At 35.0% G+C, this 21,460-nt stretch overlaps 1 protein-coding gene across 3 annotated transcripts in view; it reads left to right on the top strand.

The window, feature by feature from the left end:
* Nucleotides 1-21,460, top strand: part of sim (bHLH transcription factor single-minded) — a 197,641-nt gene that overhangs the window by 159,649 nt on the left and 16,532 nt on the right. For all 3 annotated transcript variants that reach the window (XM_074170323.1, XM_074170322.1, XM_023165087.2), the window contains exons 5-7: nt 1,256-1,458; nt 12,178-12,284; nt 14,212-14,359. In XM_074170323.1, the coding sequence (XP_074026424.1) occupies nt 1,256-1,458; nt 12,178-12,284; nt 14,212-14,359 (458 nt within the window). The remainder of the gene's footprint in view (nt 1-1,255; nt 1,459-12,177; nt 12,285-14,211; nt 14,360-21,460) is intronic.

The following is a 21,460-nucleotide window of genomic DNA, read 5'->3' on the forward strand; positions in this document are numbered from 1 at the left end:
CAAGTATCGGCCAGTTCCATCACATAAACTAATATAAAATTTAAAAAACAAGTTTCACTGTGAAAATCTTGGGATGCTTGAAACCTGTAGGTATTTGCAATTTCATATGAGTTTTTAAGTCAACTTATCTCCTATTATACAAATTTTATGTACCCCCTTTAAGGGGATGTATCTTAACAAGATATGCTCCAATGAAGTTTCTTTATATGAAAGAACCTTTTTTTTTTCGATGAGTAATCACCTCCTTAAATGTTTTACCCTTATTCAGTTATACCCTGTACATAAAAGAAATTTGATCAATATTAAGCGCTACTCTACCCAGCAAACATAGACTTGTGCAATGGATTTTCATCAAGTATCGGCCAGTTCCATCACATAAACTAATATAAAATTTAAAAAACAAGTTTCACTGTGAAAATCTTGGGATGCTTGAAACCTGTAGGTATTTGCAATTTCATATGAGTTTTTAAGTCAACTTATCTCCTAAAAAATATCTCACGTTTAAAACAGAGATCCTTATTACCCGGTTACTGTCACGGATAGCTAACACTTTTAGCAAAATGCTCTGTGCATATAGAACCATTAGGTATATTTCATTTTCAAATGGATTGAAATTGTATCCATAGATGCTTTTTCAATTGAAATTTACTAGTTTCTAATTAGTAGGTATATTTTGTAATAACAGTTGTTAGAGGCTTTTTGAGAGATTGTTTCAGAATATTGCATATATTACATGAGGTTAGTTGAACTTACTCATGTCATTCTAAAGGAGTGGTGGATCAAATCATCTATCTAAAGGAACAATTCTTTTAGGCCAGTCTTCCCTTACCTACGCAGTAGGTTCATAAACTTGCACCTATAAGAAAACAGCTACTCCCTGAACGAATTAACCCTTTAGATGATTCGATTTATAACTACTCTTCAAGTATGGCCACTTAGTATTGGAGTGGTGGATTTCAACAGCTGGCTAGTTCTACCTCACGAGTAAAACCCCAAATGTTATTCACTTTATATATAAGGTAAAATGAAGTTATTTTTTATCATCACTTCATGAGTAATATTTCATATGTTCCGTCGTATCTTTTCCTAATTCCATTTTCAATATACCTATTATTAAATATTTTGAGAAGTTATAATCGTTATTCTTACATTTCCGTTATATATGTTTACTCCCCATTTTCATTATTTCCATATGAAACTTGTCTATTCGAAAGAAAATAGTGGGATTAATTCCACTCATTCACTATTTTTACAGGTTATCCACTGTTCGGGTTATCTCAAAATAAAGCAATATAGCGCTGGATCTGGACCTTACGAAGCTGGCTGTTATCAGAATATGGGTTTAGTTGCAGTAGGCCACTCGTTGCCACCTAGTGCTATTACCGAAATCAAACTCCACACGAACATGTTTATGTTTCGAGCAAGTCTTGACTTAAAACTAATTTTTTTGGATGCACGGTAAGTTAACCTCACGATATGAAAAGTTGCATTCAACAAAGCAATAGTTACGAAATTGTTTGAAATTACTTTTTCTTGATCCCCACAAAGACAACAATAACCATTGAGATGAATGAATTGATGTACAGATATTTTAGTACTTCATTGTTGTCAATTCCTTTGATAAAATGTTGGATTTGTTCATTGTTTCTGAAACCGATGCTTCCTTCCGTTAATAGTAGGGGAGACCGGTATCAATTGTAACAGGTGTCAATTGTAACTTTGATATATATCCCGCCATCTGTCGAGAAAAAGAAAAATGTATGTCCTGGTGAAAGAGCTTACTACAAGCTACTCAGGATGAAGTACTATCAGTTTGTCAACAATAGTGTATTAGCCTGTGGAACGTGCGAATATGATTTTTGACCTTAAATGTAAGTATTGAATCCGTAATTATTGAGCCTTCCCCAAATACAATTATTATATTGGCAATAATATTCACACTGATTTTATTCCCAAATTTGAAGGTTATGTTGAATGGAATGATTGTCTAACGGTTAGGGAGCTGTTGGTGTCGATTGTAATAGATTCGAGGGTGTTAATCGTAAAATGTTACAATTGACACCAGTTTAGGTGATATCAGTATTTATTCAGATCTTTACAGTGTGAAAAAATGGTAAAACCTATATAGAGTCAAGAAGACCAATAGAGATGAAATTCCTCAAGAGTTGTATGAGCAGGCTGCTTATGATGTTATTAATGGAAATGCAAAAGTCAGGACAACAGCAAAAAAAATGTGGAATGTGCCATATTTCTCTCAGGCGATTTGTTATTGCTTAGAAGAATAATAAAACCCACAAGTTGGTTCCCATCCACATAATACAGTTTTTACTTCCGAATAGGAACAGCAATTGGGCAAGTACTGCACAATTTGTTCCAAACTGTATTTTGGACTTACACCAAAGGATTTACGCAAATTAGCTTACCAGTTTGCCAAAAAAAATGTGTGTAAAATTCCACAGGGGTGGGAAAGGACTGAAATTGCGAGTGAGGATCGGCTTGCAGCATTTTTAAAGCGTCATTCGGATCTGTCCTGAATCAACCAGTTTAGCAAGAGCTATGAATTTCAATCAAGAAAATGTCAATACATTTTTTGGCAACCTGGCTGATGTCTTACAAAGATACAATTTTGGGTCGAACAATATATATACAACGTAGATGAATCTGGGTGCAAACCGGTTCAAAAACCTAATAAAATCATAGCAACAAAAGGTGTGAAACAGGTGGGTGAAATAACTTCGCAAGAAAGAGAAACGTTAGTTGCGATATGTGTAGCCGTAAATGATAGGGAACAGTATACCACCCATGTTCATTTTTCCCTTGATGAGATATCATGAACATTTCATAAGAGATAGGCCACCTGGATTCATCGGATCTGGGAACAAGAGCGGTTGGATGCAAGAAAGTGAATTTCTGATTTTCATGAAACATTTCGCACATTACGTGAACCCAAACACAACAAATAGAGTCCTGCTTATTTTTGATAACCATGTCTCGCATCTGTCTATTCCCGTTATAGATTTTTGCAAAGAAAACTACTTAACATTACTTACATTACCACCGCATACGTCCCATAAATTGCAACCGCTGGACCGCAGAGTTTATAGGCCTTTTAAAAATTTTTTTAATAATGAATGTGATCAGTGGATGGAGATAAACCCGGGCAAATGAATGACTATTTACAATATACCATCAATAGTGCGAGACGCTTTACCACTTGCTGTAACTCCCAGAAATATCACTGCCGGTTTCGAATGATCAGGAATATGGCCTTTGAATAGGAATATCTTCACTGAAGATGAATTTGCACCTTGTAGTGTCACTGATAGACCCGTTGGAGCAAGTTTAGTGGAAAAAGACACGTCTAGATCAAATGTCGAAGAAAGTAACAAACCCCAACCCAGCACATCGACAGCTCCTTCAACACCAATCCGGCCGCGTAATAGTACAGATATTCTGCACCTAATTCCAGTGTCTCCTATGAAAGCCTATACTCCGGAGCAAGGTCGTCCTTTGCCAAAAGCTGATTTCAGCAAACCAAAATGCACTTCATCCAGACGAAAAGGGAAAACTGCAATTATAACCGACACACCTGAAGAAACTATTGGAAGAACTATAGAACAACAGGAAAGTGTCTTCCGCTAAAAAAAAACGTTATGGCATGTAAAAAAACTTGTAAAATAAAAAACCTCGCAAAGAAGCGAAAGATTGTCGAACAATCATCGGAAGAGTCATCTGAAGATGACACTATATGTTTAATATGCTGTGGTCCTTACTGCAGCAGTAAAGAGGACTGGCTGCAGTGCAGGAAGTGTCAAGGCTGGGCTCATTCTTCTTTTGCTAAGAACGATCCTTCATTTGTCTTCAATAATTGTGAGCCCTCAGATTCAAATTAATTTTGTGTCACATATTTTTCCCTAACTTTTACTTTCAGTTTTCGTTGTTGGCATTCAATAGTTTGCATGTTGTTGTTTGAAATGACATTTTTTGTATTGTGTTATAATAAATTATGATATAGGATATCATTTATTCTCATTTAGAATAAAATAAGAGTTGCTTCACATTGATATGTCAAGGGCTTGACATAAAATTTCATTCTTACGTAATTTCATATGACCTTCACGTGTTTTTATAATCCTGTTACAATTGACACTTCAAGTGTTACTTTTAACACCAAGATGGTGTCAATAGTAACATTTGGTTTTTGACAAAAAATATATTTCTGGAGTTAAAGTTAATTGAATTACACCAAATCTGACTATGTCACGTTATTCCAAAAGCTTGAAGTAACCCTTTGATGTTTTCATTTTCACAAGTTGGTGGTTACTATATTGAAGAAAAAATCAAAACCAATTTTTGTTACAATTGATACCGGTCTCCCCTAATCGAAGATATTCATCACCCTGCTCTTGATATTTACATAAGTAAAAAAAATTTGAATACATTTGGATAAAAGCTATAACTATAGGAAAGTATTCTTTGCAAGCTTGTATAGGTATATTCTCATTTATATCGATTGGTCTTCTTTAGAAGTTCCATAAGTAGGTATTAATGAAATGTGCTTATTATAATAAAATTTACTTTTTATTAGATATATTAATGCCTTCCAAAATATCGTAAATTTAAAATAAAGTACCTACCCTATATAGTATTCATCTGACTACCCGTAATATAAAAAAAATATAATTTCAAAAAAATGTAAAAATACAGGTATCAAAACCTTTACCATCAACTCTTGCTTTCATCAAAGCATACTTATGATGATTATCCGAAATTGTTTTGGTCATACATCCATAGTAAAAGAAATCAACCATTATATATAACGTAAAATATACATAATGTGATCTGTAGATACCCAGAAAGTATTTTTTCTTCAAAAGGGGTAGGTTTAAAAGGGGCTTGCTTTACATTACTTATGTGAGTATATTCAATACTACGTCTATTGCATTTGTTCTGTCGATACCAGGAAAATATTGCATCTTCAAAAGGGGTAGGTTTAATAGGGGCCTGCTTCACACTACTTGTGGAATTATATTCAATACCACGTCTATTGCATTCTTCAGCAGGTCTCCACCATTTTATATAAAGATCCTTCGCCATAACTTACAAAGAATAGAGGAAGTCATCTTCATTTCAAGCAGATTGGAGCTCAGCTCCCTTACCCTTAAGACTGATGCTCGTCAGAAGTATGAGCGGGTCAAGACTGATCATTTGGTGGCGGCATGAAAGTCCTCAGACATCGTTGCCGCCCTTCACGGTGACCCCTACCTGGCTGGGGTGTTAGAATTCACGGGGATCTTCCATTCCATGCACGTTGCATGTAGAAGACACCGAGCTCCCGACCCATGGAAAATGAGAGGAGAGCCGTGTCATCGGCGTAAGAGATATCTTCACACGCTCTGACCTTGGAAGGTCACTGGTGTAAAGTTACAAAGAATATATTCCTAAGTATTTCCAAGTAGATAACTACGATGCCATTTCGATCAAAATAATACAAAACCTTTCTCCTAGTGCCCTAAATGTACTGGTTTCACTGATAAATGTATCCTTTCCGCCACTGCATAAGGGCGGAGATTCTGATGATCCATTTAATCTCCGCCCTATATCTCTCATACCAACCATCGCAAAAATCATTGAAAAATTAGTTAAAAAACGACTACTTGGATTCCTAAATAAGCATAACGTCATCAGTGAAAATCAATTCGGCTTCCAAAATAATAAAAATACGCACGATGCTATTTTCTCATTTCTGAATATAGTTTATTCTGAGATAAATGTCGGTGAAAAGACTGCCGCAGTATTTTGTGACCTGTCAAAAGCATTTGACTGCGTTGGTCATAAAATACTGCTGAGAAAGCTCTAACGTTATGGATGCAGAGGAGTAACTTACAAATGGTTCAATTCCTACTGAATGGGACGGAGGCAAATTGTCAAAACAACTCAACTTTCAAAAAAAAGGGAAATTAATCCTGGAGTTCCACAAGGTTCTGTGTTAGGTCCCATTATTTTCTTATTATATATTAATGACCTCACCAAGCTTAATATTTCTGGGAAGTTCAGCTTAATTGCAGATGACACTACCATACTTTGGAATAATAAAAACACTTGTGAGTTGCACAAAATAATCTCTGCCGACTTGAAAAAAGTTAAAGATAGGTGTGATTTAAACATTTTATCTTTTAACTTAACTAAATCAAATTTATTATCATTCAGATGCTCAATCAAAGAACTTTATTTTGAAGACAGATCACTGGAATCTAAAAATAACACTAAATTTCTAGGAGTCTTCATTGACCAGAATTTAAAATTTGTGGATCATGTTGAACAACTCAGAGTCTCCTCTGGCTGTTATGCGGTTAGAGTGATTTATAGAGAATTGGGGTTCAGCACTGCAAAGATGGCGTAGTTTGCACTCATAGATTCTCACTTATGCTAGGGAATACCGTTTTGGGGAGCATGCAATCCAACTTTATTCAAAAGTCTATAAATTTTACAGAAAATGGCAATAAGGTATATAGAAAACCTTAAACCAAAAGACTCCTGTAGAACCTTCTTCAAAAAAACATAATATTCTAACGGTAACTGCATTATTTATACTGGAATCTGTGTGTTTAATAAATAAGCATATATTTAATTGTGCTGCATCCTCTTCCCATTATAACACCCGAAACTGCAGACACACTCTGAAACTCACTGTGCCAACAAAACCCTTTCCAGAGACTCCATATTTTACAACGGTGGAAAAATGTATAATAATTTGACTATGGACATAAGATCTGCCAATATAAATACTTCCAATTCAGAAAGTTAGTCAAAAAATTTCTACCTGATAGACCGTATTATACTTTGGATGAATATTTTAACGATAGCTTTCAACTGACTTACGCATATTTTTTATCTTTACTTATTAAGGAGCTCTTAAGTTGTTACTTTCTATATCTACTGTTTTACAAACTTGACTTTTACTCTTTTATATATACATATCTTTTATATCCTCCATTTTAACATAGTTTGTACCCATGCACCATTTATATTTTTATTTCAGTTGGTATGTATTGCATTTTTTTTAAGTATGTACTACCCAAGATTTGTCTACAAGATTATGTCTTATGTCTTATGATAATAAAGCATATTATTATTATTATTATTAAACAAACTAAAGAATTAATTACGGAAAGTTACTGCGTAATATAAACCATTGAAGAATTATTGACTAGCAACTTGTCGTATTCATGAATTTTGCCAACAAATTGAAAAAATCCATTGAAATAATTTTATATTCATTCTAAGCTTTTTTTAGAGGTCGACGTTTCGGAAAACAATATTTTTCCGTTTTCAAAAACTTAAATCCTTTTTAAATATTTTGCCTCAAACTGTAAATAGCTTTCTTTCTTTGACATACATCAAATGAATGAAATATCCAAATGTCATATATGATAGTCTACATGAATACATATACTGAATGCTTTTTGAGAATTCAGTTAAGGTTCATATTTTCGTTTTCAACCGCTTTTCTTAGTAATGGCAACCAGGTACGATCCATTTCCACAGAGCTATTTGAAATACACTTGTTACCTTGTTAAAGATTATACCTATATTATACTTTGCAGTCTAGTTCTAATGTCGCCAGGACGGTACCTGGGGATGTCGGTTGAAGATGACACCCGCCTGGGCGTGGAGTTTCCGGACACCATCGAGTCTCAGGCCGCCTGTCGCACCAAGATCAGAGCTAGCGGGTGCTAGTCCACCAGGTGATCTGTCCAGCGTAGTTTCTTCCAAAAGAAAGGTCGGTCCCAACACCTTGGTTTTATGTTGCTCGCTCGGCATCGCCAAATGTGTAAAACGAGGGATCGACTTGATTTTTATTCTTCCCTACTTCTAACTAAACTAGTTGCGCCGCGGGGGTACAACTGGCCACCACGATGGCGTTCGGCCGGACCAGAGGGTTCCCTACGAGCCCTGTCTCCTAACCGACACACTTTTCGCGACTCGACCTACCTAGGGTTCCTATCCCCAAAGACGAGAACAGCCTCCGGAGGCACACGGACGGTCTTAAGCCCCCAGACGACAGTGCAATGGAGCAATCCACGTGGACTGCTCCTTAGTAGTACTGAGTCGGCGTACCTCCAGATGTATTCGGGCCTGGGTCGGTCGAATACGTCGGAGGAGGCTGGCTAGTTGGTCCCTCGATGAATACGTCGATTTATAATTGTTTTTGTTGAAGTCCTGAAAAGGACGGTTTTGAACTAACAAGTTCAGTTTTTTTGGTAACTGCAGGCTCCTCGTGGAAGTCGAATTTACTCAGATTGTTCTGAAAAGGACGATTTGTAGAACTATGAAGTTCAGTTTTCTTATCGTGGCAGGCTCCTCGTCGAAATAGAATCTATCCAATTTTCCTGAAAAGGATGGTTTCGGAATTTTTGTTGATACTTTTGCCTTGAAAAAGGCAAATCCAAGTATTGGTTTTATACGAATTCACTTAGGGAAGTAATATGGGGTTTGTTTTTACTTCCCTAGTCTCAGTATGAAGAAACTCGCAGCCGTAGACTTCTTTTACATTTTCTATTTTTTTGAACCAACGTCCAATCTTTTTAGTATTATTTACTCGCTTTCTCATCAATGATTTCTCGAAGCGCGCTCAACTAAGTTTAGAGCCAGATTGCCCGCGGCCCCCCATGCCCCCTCCTGGGTTAAGTGCCCTGAAGTAGAAGCTTCCCCCCCAGCCAGTTAGCGAGGAGAACCTACTACCCCACTCCATCCACCCCGCTCTCCGAGCGGTCCTCAACTTACTAATGGGCACTTTAGCAAGATTGGCATCTGACCTCTTTTGGTCGAAAGCCAGCATTTAGGTGCTATTCTTTCTGATCGGTTAAATTATTTTGTCGTGACTATTCCTAACTGAATTTTTGCATGGGGGCCCCCAAAAACTAACCGGCGGCTATTGTTATTAGCGTCGAGCGTTCCTCAGTGAATCTAAGGATAATTGAATCGCGGTCGAGTTGTTCTGCGGTGAACTTGCTGAAATAAAGTCTGATTAATATGCTTTCCGGAGACGCCTGACGTTGACTCGTGGGGGCGGTCGTATATTCTGCTTTGTCGGCCTTGGACGTTTGTCCCTTTCTCGGAATCTGGGGCCATCCATATTCAACGCATCGTGTAGATCGCGTAGCGCTGGGTTGTTGTGCGATCTGATTTTATCGAACACGTTTTCTGCGTGTTCTCTCATATACACGTCCACATATTGCGTGTCCAGGTCTAAGTCTGTATATAAATCTGTTGGGGATGTAGTACGGTGCTTTCACGGCGGCCCTTACGCTCGCGTTCATGAACGACTGTATCTTTTTCCTGTATGTCTGTACGCATTGGCCCCAGGCAGTGCAGGCTTACAGTATTATGGGCATGAGAACGGTTTTGATCATCAGCAACTTCACTTTCAACCCCATGTTGCTTCTGCGTCCTATGATTGGTGCCAGTCGTTGTCTGGCGTGTCTGGCCATTCCGATTCTCTGCCGTACATGAGACTGAAATGTTAATCTCCTGTCTAAGGTGACCCCCAGGTATGTCGCTTTGTTGGTCCACGGAATCTCTTGTCCGTTGAAGGTGACGTTGCCTTCCGGTTGTACAAACCTGCGAGTGAACAGTATAGCCTGACTCTTGTCAGGTTTTATACTGATCTTCCACAGGTTGGCCCACTCCTCTAATCTGTCTGCCTGTTGCTGCAAGTACCTCGTGACATGCGCTTGGCTCGTGGATCTCGCCAGCAGGGCCGTGTCGTCGGCGTAGAGCGCCAACTTGTTGAAGTTGTTCTCTGGCTTGGCACGTCCGCTGTGTATACGGAGAAGAGGTGTGGCGAAAGGACTGCTCCTTGCGGGACCCCTGCTTCCAGTAGTCGAATTGTTGGACTGCCCGCGGCATGCGAAGTGCTCTATATTTATCCGCCCACCTGCTATTCGCTCTTTGTCTTATCCTGATTGATTCATTCGCGTACCTTATATTGGACGTTGGTAACACTAGTGCCATTTTATCGGAAATCGGTTCTCTAAAATTAAAAATTCGACTGTATTGCCAAACATGCGCCAAACTAACTGACTGCTATAAGGAAACAAGTATACTGAGGCACCAGTCAATCTAATAATAACACTGATGATCTTCAAACAAGACTCAACCTCTGACGGAAGCAAGAAACTCTTTGGAAGGTTCGAAATAGATGAACATTTCAATCTAGCAGACCACTATTATAATATTCATGCAGTCATTGTTCACTGTAGTTCTGGCGTTGAATTTGGTTATTATTACGCCTTGGTCAAAGACGAAACGGACTGGTTTAAGTCTGACGATAGTCGTGTCACGAAGTGTTCTGGCGATGCATTGAATCTATTGGAGCCTCTGGAGACACCCTACATTCTGTTTTGTAAGAGAGAGAACATTGGTAGATCAAGATGTTCAGATGATGTGGTGCTGCAGGTTTTTCCGGGTTTTCCTGCAGCTGAAAAAGCAAATGCCCCACTGGAATCATTGAAGTCGCCCCGGAGCGCCAATTAATGTAAATTGTTGTTTTTATTTTTATCTTTGTTTTAATGAAATTAAAAATTATTTAAAGTTCAGCAATAGAAAAATAGAAAATAATCAATAAAGGAATTATACATGATCGTTTATAATGTATTTCCATTATTGAAAATATATATAGCTCAAAAATGTATTCGTTCATTTAATAAATGGATAAAGTATTATGGGATAAAGTATTGTAGAAAAAATCGCTATGATAAATGATTTTTTCAAATGGTCCCCTGATATCAATAGTAAGCAACAAAAAATATTAATTGAAAAATTCATTTTTAGCAATAAAAAATATTCAGGAAACTTTCTCACCTAAAAATCATTGTTTTTATCGAAAATTAGATTCCCAAAACAATCTTTTTGAAAATCTTTCAAATATTGAATTTGTTCAAAACAATTTTTGAAACAATAGAAGTTAAAGAAAGGCAATAACAAGATAACGAAAAAAATTTTCTTATAATTCCTCAACTGCTAATAAAAAAGAGGAAAATCTATTTTTTTTATTTTCCCATTGAGGATCTTCTGGGAGGATATCTGAGATTTTCTGTGGTATAAATCGAAACTAGTAATGATTATCAAAAGCGTAATTAGTTGAAAACTTTCGGTAAAATTTATTTGTCACAGTATTTATTAGATATTATTTACCCACAACTGAAGATAATATTTTTTCCTCAGTAATTATCGGTATTTTTTTCACTCAAGAGTTAATTCGGTCAATCCGTACGGAAATGCTACTATGTGTTTCAACCCCAACTCTCACCTCGAAATTCAAAATTATAAATATTACCGGTACAGTTCCAGAAGATAATATGGTTTAAGGAATACTTGCTCTTCAAGGATCTTTAATAAAATTCAAAATATTTATATGAAACAGTTCCTCAACAAACAAATCCTCTTCACAGGTTCCAGAAGTGTTTAGATGACATTCCAAATCGAGCGAAAAATAGTTATAATTTTAATATGTTTACAGTTCTCCAAACATGTTTTTGGGCTCTGCATTCTGGTAATGTGACTGGTTCGTACACCGAACTAACTTTTACTTTATTTTTTAATTTTACTGAACTGTGATGTCTGTATGAACGCTCTCATTGATTAACATTGTGATAACTCAAAGTAAAAGATGAATTAACTGAAGAATTATAACACCATCTATGATAATAAAATTATTTCCGAACAAATAACTTTACTGAAGACGCGTTTTGTTTGCTACACAATAGATTCTTCAGCGGAATTGAGCACCAGGAATTGAATCTGAACAAAAAAAATTATTGTTTGATCTCAATAAAATATTTTCTTGGTATGTGTGAAATGTTACATCTGTATTCAACCATTACACCACCACTTTTCTTACTCAGGTGTGCGGTTCACAGATATTGTATCAAGTATCCCCGCAATAAAAAAACCAACATATCAGATTACCATTGTCTCAATATCTTTGAAAAACAGAATAACCCTGATCAAATAAACTACCACTATAAAGCCTGAGTGGTTATTTGATACACCCTGCATGTTTATCAAACATTCGTGAATTATTTAGGGGGTGGTCCGAATGTCGAAATTATAACTAGAACAATGAAACAGTTTGTTAGATACGATCATGACAAAAATTATTTTTTATTACAGGGTAGGTCAGCTAACTGGATATGAGCCGCAAGATCTGATTGAAAAAACCCTCTACCATTACGTACATGGAAGCGATATTCTTGCTTTAAGATTTTCGCATCATCAATGTAAGTTCTTATTATATTAAGTTCAAATCAAGATAGATACGAGAACAACTTCGGTGATACAAGGGTATTCATATATCACTTGAGTAGTTATCTGATAAAAATTATAAATCTTAAACTTACCGCTACTTTGAATTACACTACAAAAAAATTCAATAGAGTATTTAATTTACTGAGTGAATACTTGTACATTTCATGGAACATTTTTCAAATATCAGTGGTTGTAGTGAAAAAATATTGTAAATATTGAGAATTTTAGGAAACCATTTTTTCTGCTTTAAAAGTACAACATAAGATAACAACATAATAGAATAATAAATCACTTTTTTCTTTGAAGCCAACAGCAAAGATTCAGGGCAGAAACGGTTTCGACTGAAAATATTTTTATATAAAATAGAGTTGATTCATTTGGTGGTAATAATATTCGTATGATTATATGTCAAATACTACTACTACGAAATACCATACTCTTCCGTATTACGTATATATTCATAAATCAAAAATCAATTGTTTAGATAATTTTTAGGATTTTTCGACTTATCAATTTTTAGTAGTCTTGTTTAAAACTGAAATATCAATCAGACAAAGTTATACAGAAACTTATAATTCAATATTCTCACACATCAAATTTAGCAGTTTCATTTTATTTTTCCAGATTACCATTTACGTATTTAATAATTTTCATTTCCACTATAACTATCTAGTACTATATAGTTTTGAAGTACACTTTATCTTATGTATTACAATAAATGATTATTCGATTCTTATTGATATATTCAAATTGAAAAATTTCGTTGAAGGACTAAGACAAGGTATTAACTTGTTGAGTAGTGGTCAAATTAGGTAAACAATGATGAAAGACGTTCACTATAATCCCATAACTTAATGTTTCCTATTGAGGATTTCGTTATTATGAGAGTAATGCCTGGACTTTTCTGAGACAGGTATCTTATTATTTCAAATTAACAAATTCAAAGGAAAATTACGAGGGGTGTTTGTGGGGAAAACCTTGATTTAATGATTAACTGATTTTAGGGTTCTGAAAAACCCATACCTTTTTTTCTGTCCTAATATATTTTGAAACATAGATAAAGAGAGACTGGCCGTCTGGATTTAGGCCGTGAAACTAAACTTAGTATATAGTGAGTTTTACAAATAACAATGAATGGCTCAATTCCGGGAAGTGCCTTATCAGACAACCTAGCATATTTTTAAAACGAACGAATTATATATAAAATTTATTGGCATTATTTTAACATAAATGAAATAAAAATTTAATTTTGAATGTAATGTACACGATATTCCATAAACGAACAAGCAAAACAGGATTGTCACAATGCAAATACCATCTATGGAATCATTTTCAAGAAATGGTAATTTTTCGAACAATCCTAAAAAATTCATTTTGTGAATCAGATGTGTTCACTCAACAACTTTATTCTCAATTTGGATCTTCGTGAGTATCATACATTGTCGGATAAAGAAAGTTTCCATGTTTTGGTATTGTACAAATCCGATAGTTGAATAAATAACTCAAACGTCAATTTAAGTGACATACATTGATTATAGAAGTGACATTTCAATGGCGTGACATTGAAAATGATTTCTCAACTAACAAACTGAAGAAAATATATTTCTAGGAAACGAACGGTTTTTAACCTTCCACTTCTCCATCTTTATGCAAACAATTTGAGCAACATCCAGAGGAACATCCATAATTCTTTACAAAGATGTGCAGTAATGCATAGAAGTTTTTTTTCGGGTGTTAACTACATAATTTGCACTTTTTTGGAGAGTTTATTTTGAGCGTAGATAATTGCTTGATTTCTTCTTCCTTTGGAAGTTTCTCACAATTTTTATAGAATTCTTTACCAAAAACTAGTGTCTCCTAAAAATATATCCCTTTCAATTCAAAATAAATTTGTTTCAGTATTGTGCAAAGGACAAGTCACGACAAAATACTATAGATTTCTTTGTAAAGGAGGAGGCTGGGTTTGGATGCAAAGTTACGCAACAATCGTCCACAACTCAAGATCATCTAGACCTCATTGCATTGTATCAGTTAACTACGTACTAAGGTAAGTGTTTTACAGTCTATCAACTTGATATACTGAAAAGAAAGAGTGTTCTGTTGGAAGTTAGTTATATTTTATGTATATCTCAGAGAACAGGAGACTAAATGTTACATGTTCAGTAAGAAATAAACATTCGTACCCTTTTTCAAACTTATTTTCAACTTAAAATTATCTTGTTCTTTTCGGAGAAAATTTAATCCAAACGTTATATTCTTGACCAAGCCGACTATCTATAGCGCAATCTTCAAGATTGAAACAGCACTATCTACTACTGATGGGACTGATATACGAAATCGGTTCAAAGAAATAAGGTGAATTTTCATTTTTATAGAAAAATGTTCAGTTATTTATCAATTTCTATTCTGTCCACTTCAGATATGATACACTTGTGCCATCGTTTCAAATCATCGGAGTAGTTCTAATATGCACTTTTTGGAATGTTCTTGAGATCTCTCAGCGATTCTGTTTTTATTTCCTCATTTCCTTTTATTTCGTCGACCCTTTCATGGGTCTCTTCAATCTTGGAAACAGGAACAAGTTGAATGGGCCAAATCTGGTAAATACAGTGGCTGAGGCATGATAACGGTGTTGTTTTCGGCCAAAAGAATACGAACAAGCAATGACGAGTGAACGTGATGCAAAAGCCATGAACTATTTTTCCACAATATTTTCTTCGTATTGCTTTTCGCAAGCGGCACATAACTTCAAGATAATACTCATTATTGACTTACGACCGTGTGGCAAGAACTACTGATTTCACGGTAATCGAAGAAAATAGTGAGCCTGGGCTCTTCCATTGGAACGATTGGATGTCACAACCATATGCCTATGATTCGTCACCATGACTTTTTTAAGCCATTCTGGATCGCCGTTGACGTCATTCAAAAATTCCTGAGCGATGCTCATGTGACGGTTTTTTTTGTCAAAATTCGGCATTTTGGAACGAACTTGCTGTCACACTCTATATGCCAAAAATTTCAGGAAAAATTGCATGACATTGACATTGCTGACATCCTCAGCAACTTCTCTAATAGTGATTCCACGAGTCTCCATAACAATATTCTTCACTATCTGTACATTTTCATCGATTGTTGATGTACAAGGGCGTCCAGGGCGAGCATCGTCATTCACATCTTCTCGATCTTCTGTGAAAACCTTTCAACATTTCAAGTATTTTTGAGAACATACTTACATTTTCTGCACAAAATTTGAAACAAATTCTGAGATCAATTTTTTTCGATAGCAAATAACTGCCGGACACGCAAAACACTTCCAACTTTCATACCTCTCACCAACAAACTAAACATGCTAAACAGCAAAACAGCTGAAACTATAAACATATGTTCGAGAAGAGTGTGCCAACATGAAAATATTACTAATCGAATGTATGTAGCCCACGAAATTTGAACATTTACCTTATTTTTTGAACAGACCTTATACGCTTTTGGGATCTCGTCGCATATGAAAGTTGCAAGTTACAAAGAGACAGAAAGTGATTTCTGATTTGGTGGTCGATGTTGAAGTTTGAGTTTACAATATATTAATATGAATTATCCTTGGTCATCTGAAATGTATGGAGATGCAGTTTTTTGTATACCCCATAGATGACTTGTTCGTTTTACTTTTCAAACACTAATGAGCTAAAAGGAAAATAGACATTTAACGCACTTTATGAAAATTGTGAAGATATCCATAATCCATAAGTTGACATTGACACAGATTTCTAGCCCAAGTAACAAACTACTTTTATGATAACTAAAATTCAAATGGAAATATAAGGTCTAATTAATAAAGAATTAGATCTATATTCAAATTGAATTCGCTCAGTTTCATTGAAGTGTATAATTTTTCAAACATTTTGTTCATACAGTAACGGTTTGTTGTTAAAATAATATTTTTGGCTGTTAATACAGGGCGTTATTTTTATAACTATTAGCCTAATGAGATATTCATTTTCTTGCTAGCGGCAATACAAAAAAAGTTGAAATCGGCTAATAAATTGAAAGTTTACATCGGTGTTTGAAATCTCAATAGGTCACACACATATAATATACTTATCGCGCAATAGTAGTGTGGACACCACCCTTAGTGTGAAATATGGGGTCTTTGAAATATTATAACCACGCGGTATGTTCTCTTTTGATGGATACCCAGCTACTTTAGCATTTTGTATACACACCAAAGCCCGTGACTTTTGATCAAAACCTACATCTGTGGCCATGACTACACTTCGCAGTTCACTACGCATCAACTCACTGATGTCATTTTGAGGCCACATACACAATATTGTGGAAACTTGTAGCCCGTTTTCAATTCAGTTAAAAAAAATTAACAAAAAGTTTTATCATAAATATAACTTATAAACTTCAAAAACTGTCAATGCAGAATTTCTGAAACTTTTGTGAATTAGCAACTGATATTGGGTTAAATTTTCATGAAATTGAATACCTAAATCTTGAAAGAAGTTTACTTTCGATAATGAAATAGTTACCATAGTCATATTTTTTTTAATAATTTGAAATATAAAATGAAAATGATAATTTAATATAATGTTATCTCCATGAACTGGTTTTGACAATGTGGATTATCAATTGTTTCAATAGCTAGTTCATTATGTTCGATATGTTCTTTAGAAAATGATCAATCCTAAATTTTTGCCGATTTGTTAATCCTACTTCAATAATTCAAAACGTGACCGTTTTACATTGATTTCATTTATTTGAGTAACTCGCTTTCAAACGATATGTCCAGGGTTCGTGAAATAGAACACCGGAAATGGGCGAAGAATTAATATTTATCAACAAACTACTCATTTTTACAGGTACTTTTGTTTTCTCTCTATACACCAAAGCCAGTAACTGTACTATTTCGCTGTTACTGATGCCATTCAGTAGCAATAAACATCTCATCTCATCTCAATTTTTCGAGGTCATTTTACCTAATATCAATATCATTATGTGGCTATCCATACACACTTATGTCTAGATGCGTCAATAAAAATACTTAACTTCTTTTTAATAATTTCAGTTACAATTATAGTCGTATACCAAAGCTGGTGACAATTCGCTGCATCAACTACTGATGATATTCAGTGGCCACATACACAATAAACACACCTCAATATTTCAATACCTAATGGCAATATGATTTTGTGGCCATCCATACACACTTATTTCTGGATGCGTTGATAAAAACATTAATCTCCTTTTATTTAATTTCAATTACACTGCAACGAATTCGCAAATAATAATTATAACCATCGCCAAAAACGGTCATGATGAGATTTACCAATTTACAGGTGGAAAATCAAAGAATGTGATGACCTCAGGTCCAAATAAAATTCCTTCGTTTCTAATGAAAGACTGTCTGAAATTATTAGTTTAGCCCCTACAAATTTCTTTCAACCTTATGTTAACGACGTCTGTTTTTTCTGAGGTCTGGAAAACCACCAAAGTTTGTCTAGTACACAAAACTCAATATCGAAATGAAGTCAGAAACCACAGACCTATCTCAATCCTCAACAACTTTGCCATACTTCTAGAAACAATCTTGAATAGCCGTATCTGTCGGTTTTCTCGACATATAATATCTGATCATCAACATGTTTTTATGAATTCTAGATCCTCAATTACGACTCTGGCTGTTTTTGATCAATATGTGTGTGACTCCTCAGACCGTAGACGGCAAGTAGATGTGGTGTACACAGATTTCTCAAAAGCATTCGATTGGTTCAATCATAAGTTACTTATTCGTAAACTTTCTTGCATGTGTTCTAACAAAATTTACCGTCAACTTCTGAAATCTCATTTCAGCGGACGCAATCAATATGTATAATATTGTACTCAGCCGTAAGCGGAGTCCCGCAAGGATCTAATTTTGGTCCCTTATTGTTTTTTATTATTTATTAACAATCTGTGTAACTCGTTAACCTGCAATAGATCAATGTTTGCTGATGATTTTGAACTTTACACAACTATAAACAGTTCAGATGACTGCACCATTTTGCAAAAGAAGATTGATTTATTACAAGATTGGTGTCCCAAGAACAGCCTCAATTTGGATATATCCAAATGCAAAACAGTGACATTCAGTCGAAAATGCAATACACTGCAATTTTCTTAGCACATCGATAACATTATATTGGAGAGAATAGATAATATCCGGGATTTAGGAATATATTTTGATCGTAATTTGACTTTCAATTACCACATTAATCACATTGTAAAGTCAGCTTACCGCAATTTCGGTTTTAATAAAAGGAACTGCAAGAATTTCCATAATATTTTAAGGCTAACCTCTCTGTATTTCAGTTTGGTGAGGCCAAAACTAGAATATGGATCCATGATATGGAATCCCATACACAATCGATATAAATCTGCAATCAATAAAGTACAACAGACATTTTTTTAATTCTCCAGTTTCAGAATCATTGGAACATATCCCCCAAAAAATTATAATAATTCTGATCTGCCTTATGAATTCGAAATTGTAGCATTAGATACACGAAAGGCATTTGTTCCATTTTTATATAAGTTATTGAATAGAAAAAAACAGACTGTTCTGCACTGCTATCAGAAACTGAAATCCTTGTTCCAAGACTAGCATCTAAGTACAATGATACTTTTTTATGCAGAAGGGCACAAACGAACTTGATGTTGAAGTCACCAATTTACTTTATGTGTCGTAATGCAAACAAGATAATATCGACATTTTTAGTTACAGCTTACGTGAAATTGAAAATAGGTCTCGTGCGACTCTATAGTCAATGAGTATATCGAATAGTATAAATTTGTTGTGCAATAAACGCTAGTTTTATTATTATTATAACTGATGTCAGAATCGATTGTAATGATATCTACCAATTTACAGGTTATTTTGGTTTCTCTATATATACCGAGGCCGGTGATATTATCTTCAATTTCACCCCGTGAAGTTCTCACATACACGGATCAAATACCCGAAAACCAGTTCAGCATATACATATATATATATATATATATATATATATATATATATATATATATATATATATATATATATATATATATATATATATATATATATATATATATATATATATATATATGTATGTACATATACACATATACAGGGTGTCCCTGGACTTCCTCTTTTCCTCTCCGGAATGTATAGATGGGGTCAAAATATCACCAGTACTTCATATAACTTTTTTTCCTAAAAGTCTTCGTAACCAAGTTACGGGCCCTCGAAGTTACAAAATGAAAAATGTTTTTCTTTGATAACTTTTCAAGTGAATATTCAAAATCATCCAAATTTTGGTAATTGACTGAATAAATGAATTCCGTCGATGAGCTTTCATGCAGAAGTCAGTTGTTTTGCTACAAAGTCAGGAACGGACTACCCCCGATGGTCCATACCCCAAAACTTTGAAATGACAGATATTTTTCAATATTTTTCAACAAAATAAGGTTACTTGGACAGTTTTATGAATAAAAGTACTCGTGTGGAAAGTCGATCGGAGCAACGAGTCTTGATAAAAATGTAGTTCTACTCGACGACATCAAACCCGCTCGTCCACCATTATTTGAAATGAATAATTATCAAAGCAGAAATAATAATGATAACGTTAATTCAACAACATTTATAACAGGAATAATACAAAGTATGCTAAAATGAAGTCGTAAACAAAAAGTACAGTACCTATATGGAAGTTTAAGTCACAATTGTGATAGCAGATATTTTTTCAAAAGAAATATCAAGTTCTGTAGATTCGTGGTGTTTTTAAACTAACAAGCTACTCTACTATGAAATATCGAATTCATTCCATATTTTGTATGTACATAATACGTGTGGAATAATCACGTTTCGTGTTGATCAGTTATCTGAATCTCATGAAACTCAACATTCGAATGTTTCAAATTCTTCTTCACAGCTAAACTGTTGAGGAGTTTCACTGATAATTATAATTTTATGGGAGAAATTCTTTAACACGAATCTAAATTTAGCTGAAAAAACGCACATCGGAAAAAATATTTACTATACTAATAAAAAGCAAACGAATGAACTACAAAAACGGCTGCACATGATCAGGTGAAAAATATCCAGGGAATAATCATGTTCCATTTCTTTCACAGATGTTGACAAAAAAACCTTTTAGAAAGTTTTGATAAAAAATGAGAAACTGGAATGCGATTTTGTTTTGTTGAGTGGTGCGTTGTCATATGACTATCATTGTATTGTCAATATTCTATAGGATATTATGAATTTTTTTGATATGGCCGAACAGTTTACATTCAATGAATATGCAGATATGCATGTATTTAATGGACGAGCATTTTGTAATGCTGCAGAAACTCGTCGTCTGTATTCCGAGCATTTTCCCAATCGAACAGTACCGTCAAGAGAAACATTCGAGCATGTCGATCGCAGCTTGAGGGAGACAGATATGTAATAATTGATAATTAATTTGAGCACGTTGTTTTATTTCGATATTATTGTAGGTACAGTTTTGCCAAAACGAGGTGGTGAGGGCGCTCCTAGGACTGTACGTACCGTTGTATTGGAGGAAAATATTTTGGAAGCCGTCGCTGATGATCCTTCAATGAGCATCAGAAATCTATCAGAACAGTTCCATACATCCAAGTCCACTATTCATAGAATAATTAGGGAACAACTGCTCCACCCATTTCACATCGAGAAAGTACATGCCATGACACCTCAAGATTTTCCAGCACGACTGGAATATGCCAATTGGTTCATGGATAGGCAAAGAGAGGATATGACCTTTATTAGTCGAGTTTTATTCACTGATGAAGCAGGTTTCAGTAGAGATGGAGTTATCAACTCTTATAATCTCCATATATGGGCCGAAGAAAATCCCCATGGGATATTGCAAACCAAACACCAACGGAAATTCAACGTGAATGTTTGGGTTGGTATCATAGGAAACCATCTTATAGGACCATTCGTTATACAGGACCGATTGAATGGAGAACGTTATTTGGAGTTCATTCAGAACGATTTGAATGGACTTTTGGAACATGTTCCATTGCAAACCCGAAGAGATATGTGGTTTATGCATGATGGCGCTCCTCCTCATTTTAGTTTGATTGTGCGTGACCATCT

This window comes from Leptinotarsa decemlineata, unplaced genomic scaffold (genome assembly GCF_025532065.1).
Source record: "Leptinotarsa decemlineata unplaced genomic scaffold, Ldec_3_MD MMD2_P_RNA_scaffold_8, whole genome shotgun sequence".
Lineage (NCBI taxonomy): Eukaryota > Metazoa > Arthropoda > Insecta > Coleoptera > Chrysomelidae > Leptinotarsa > Leptinotarsa decemlineata.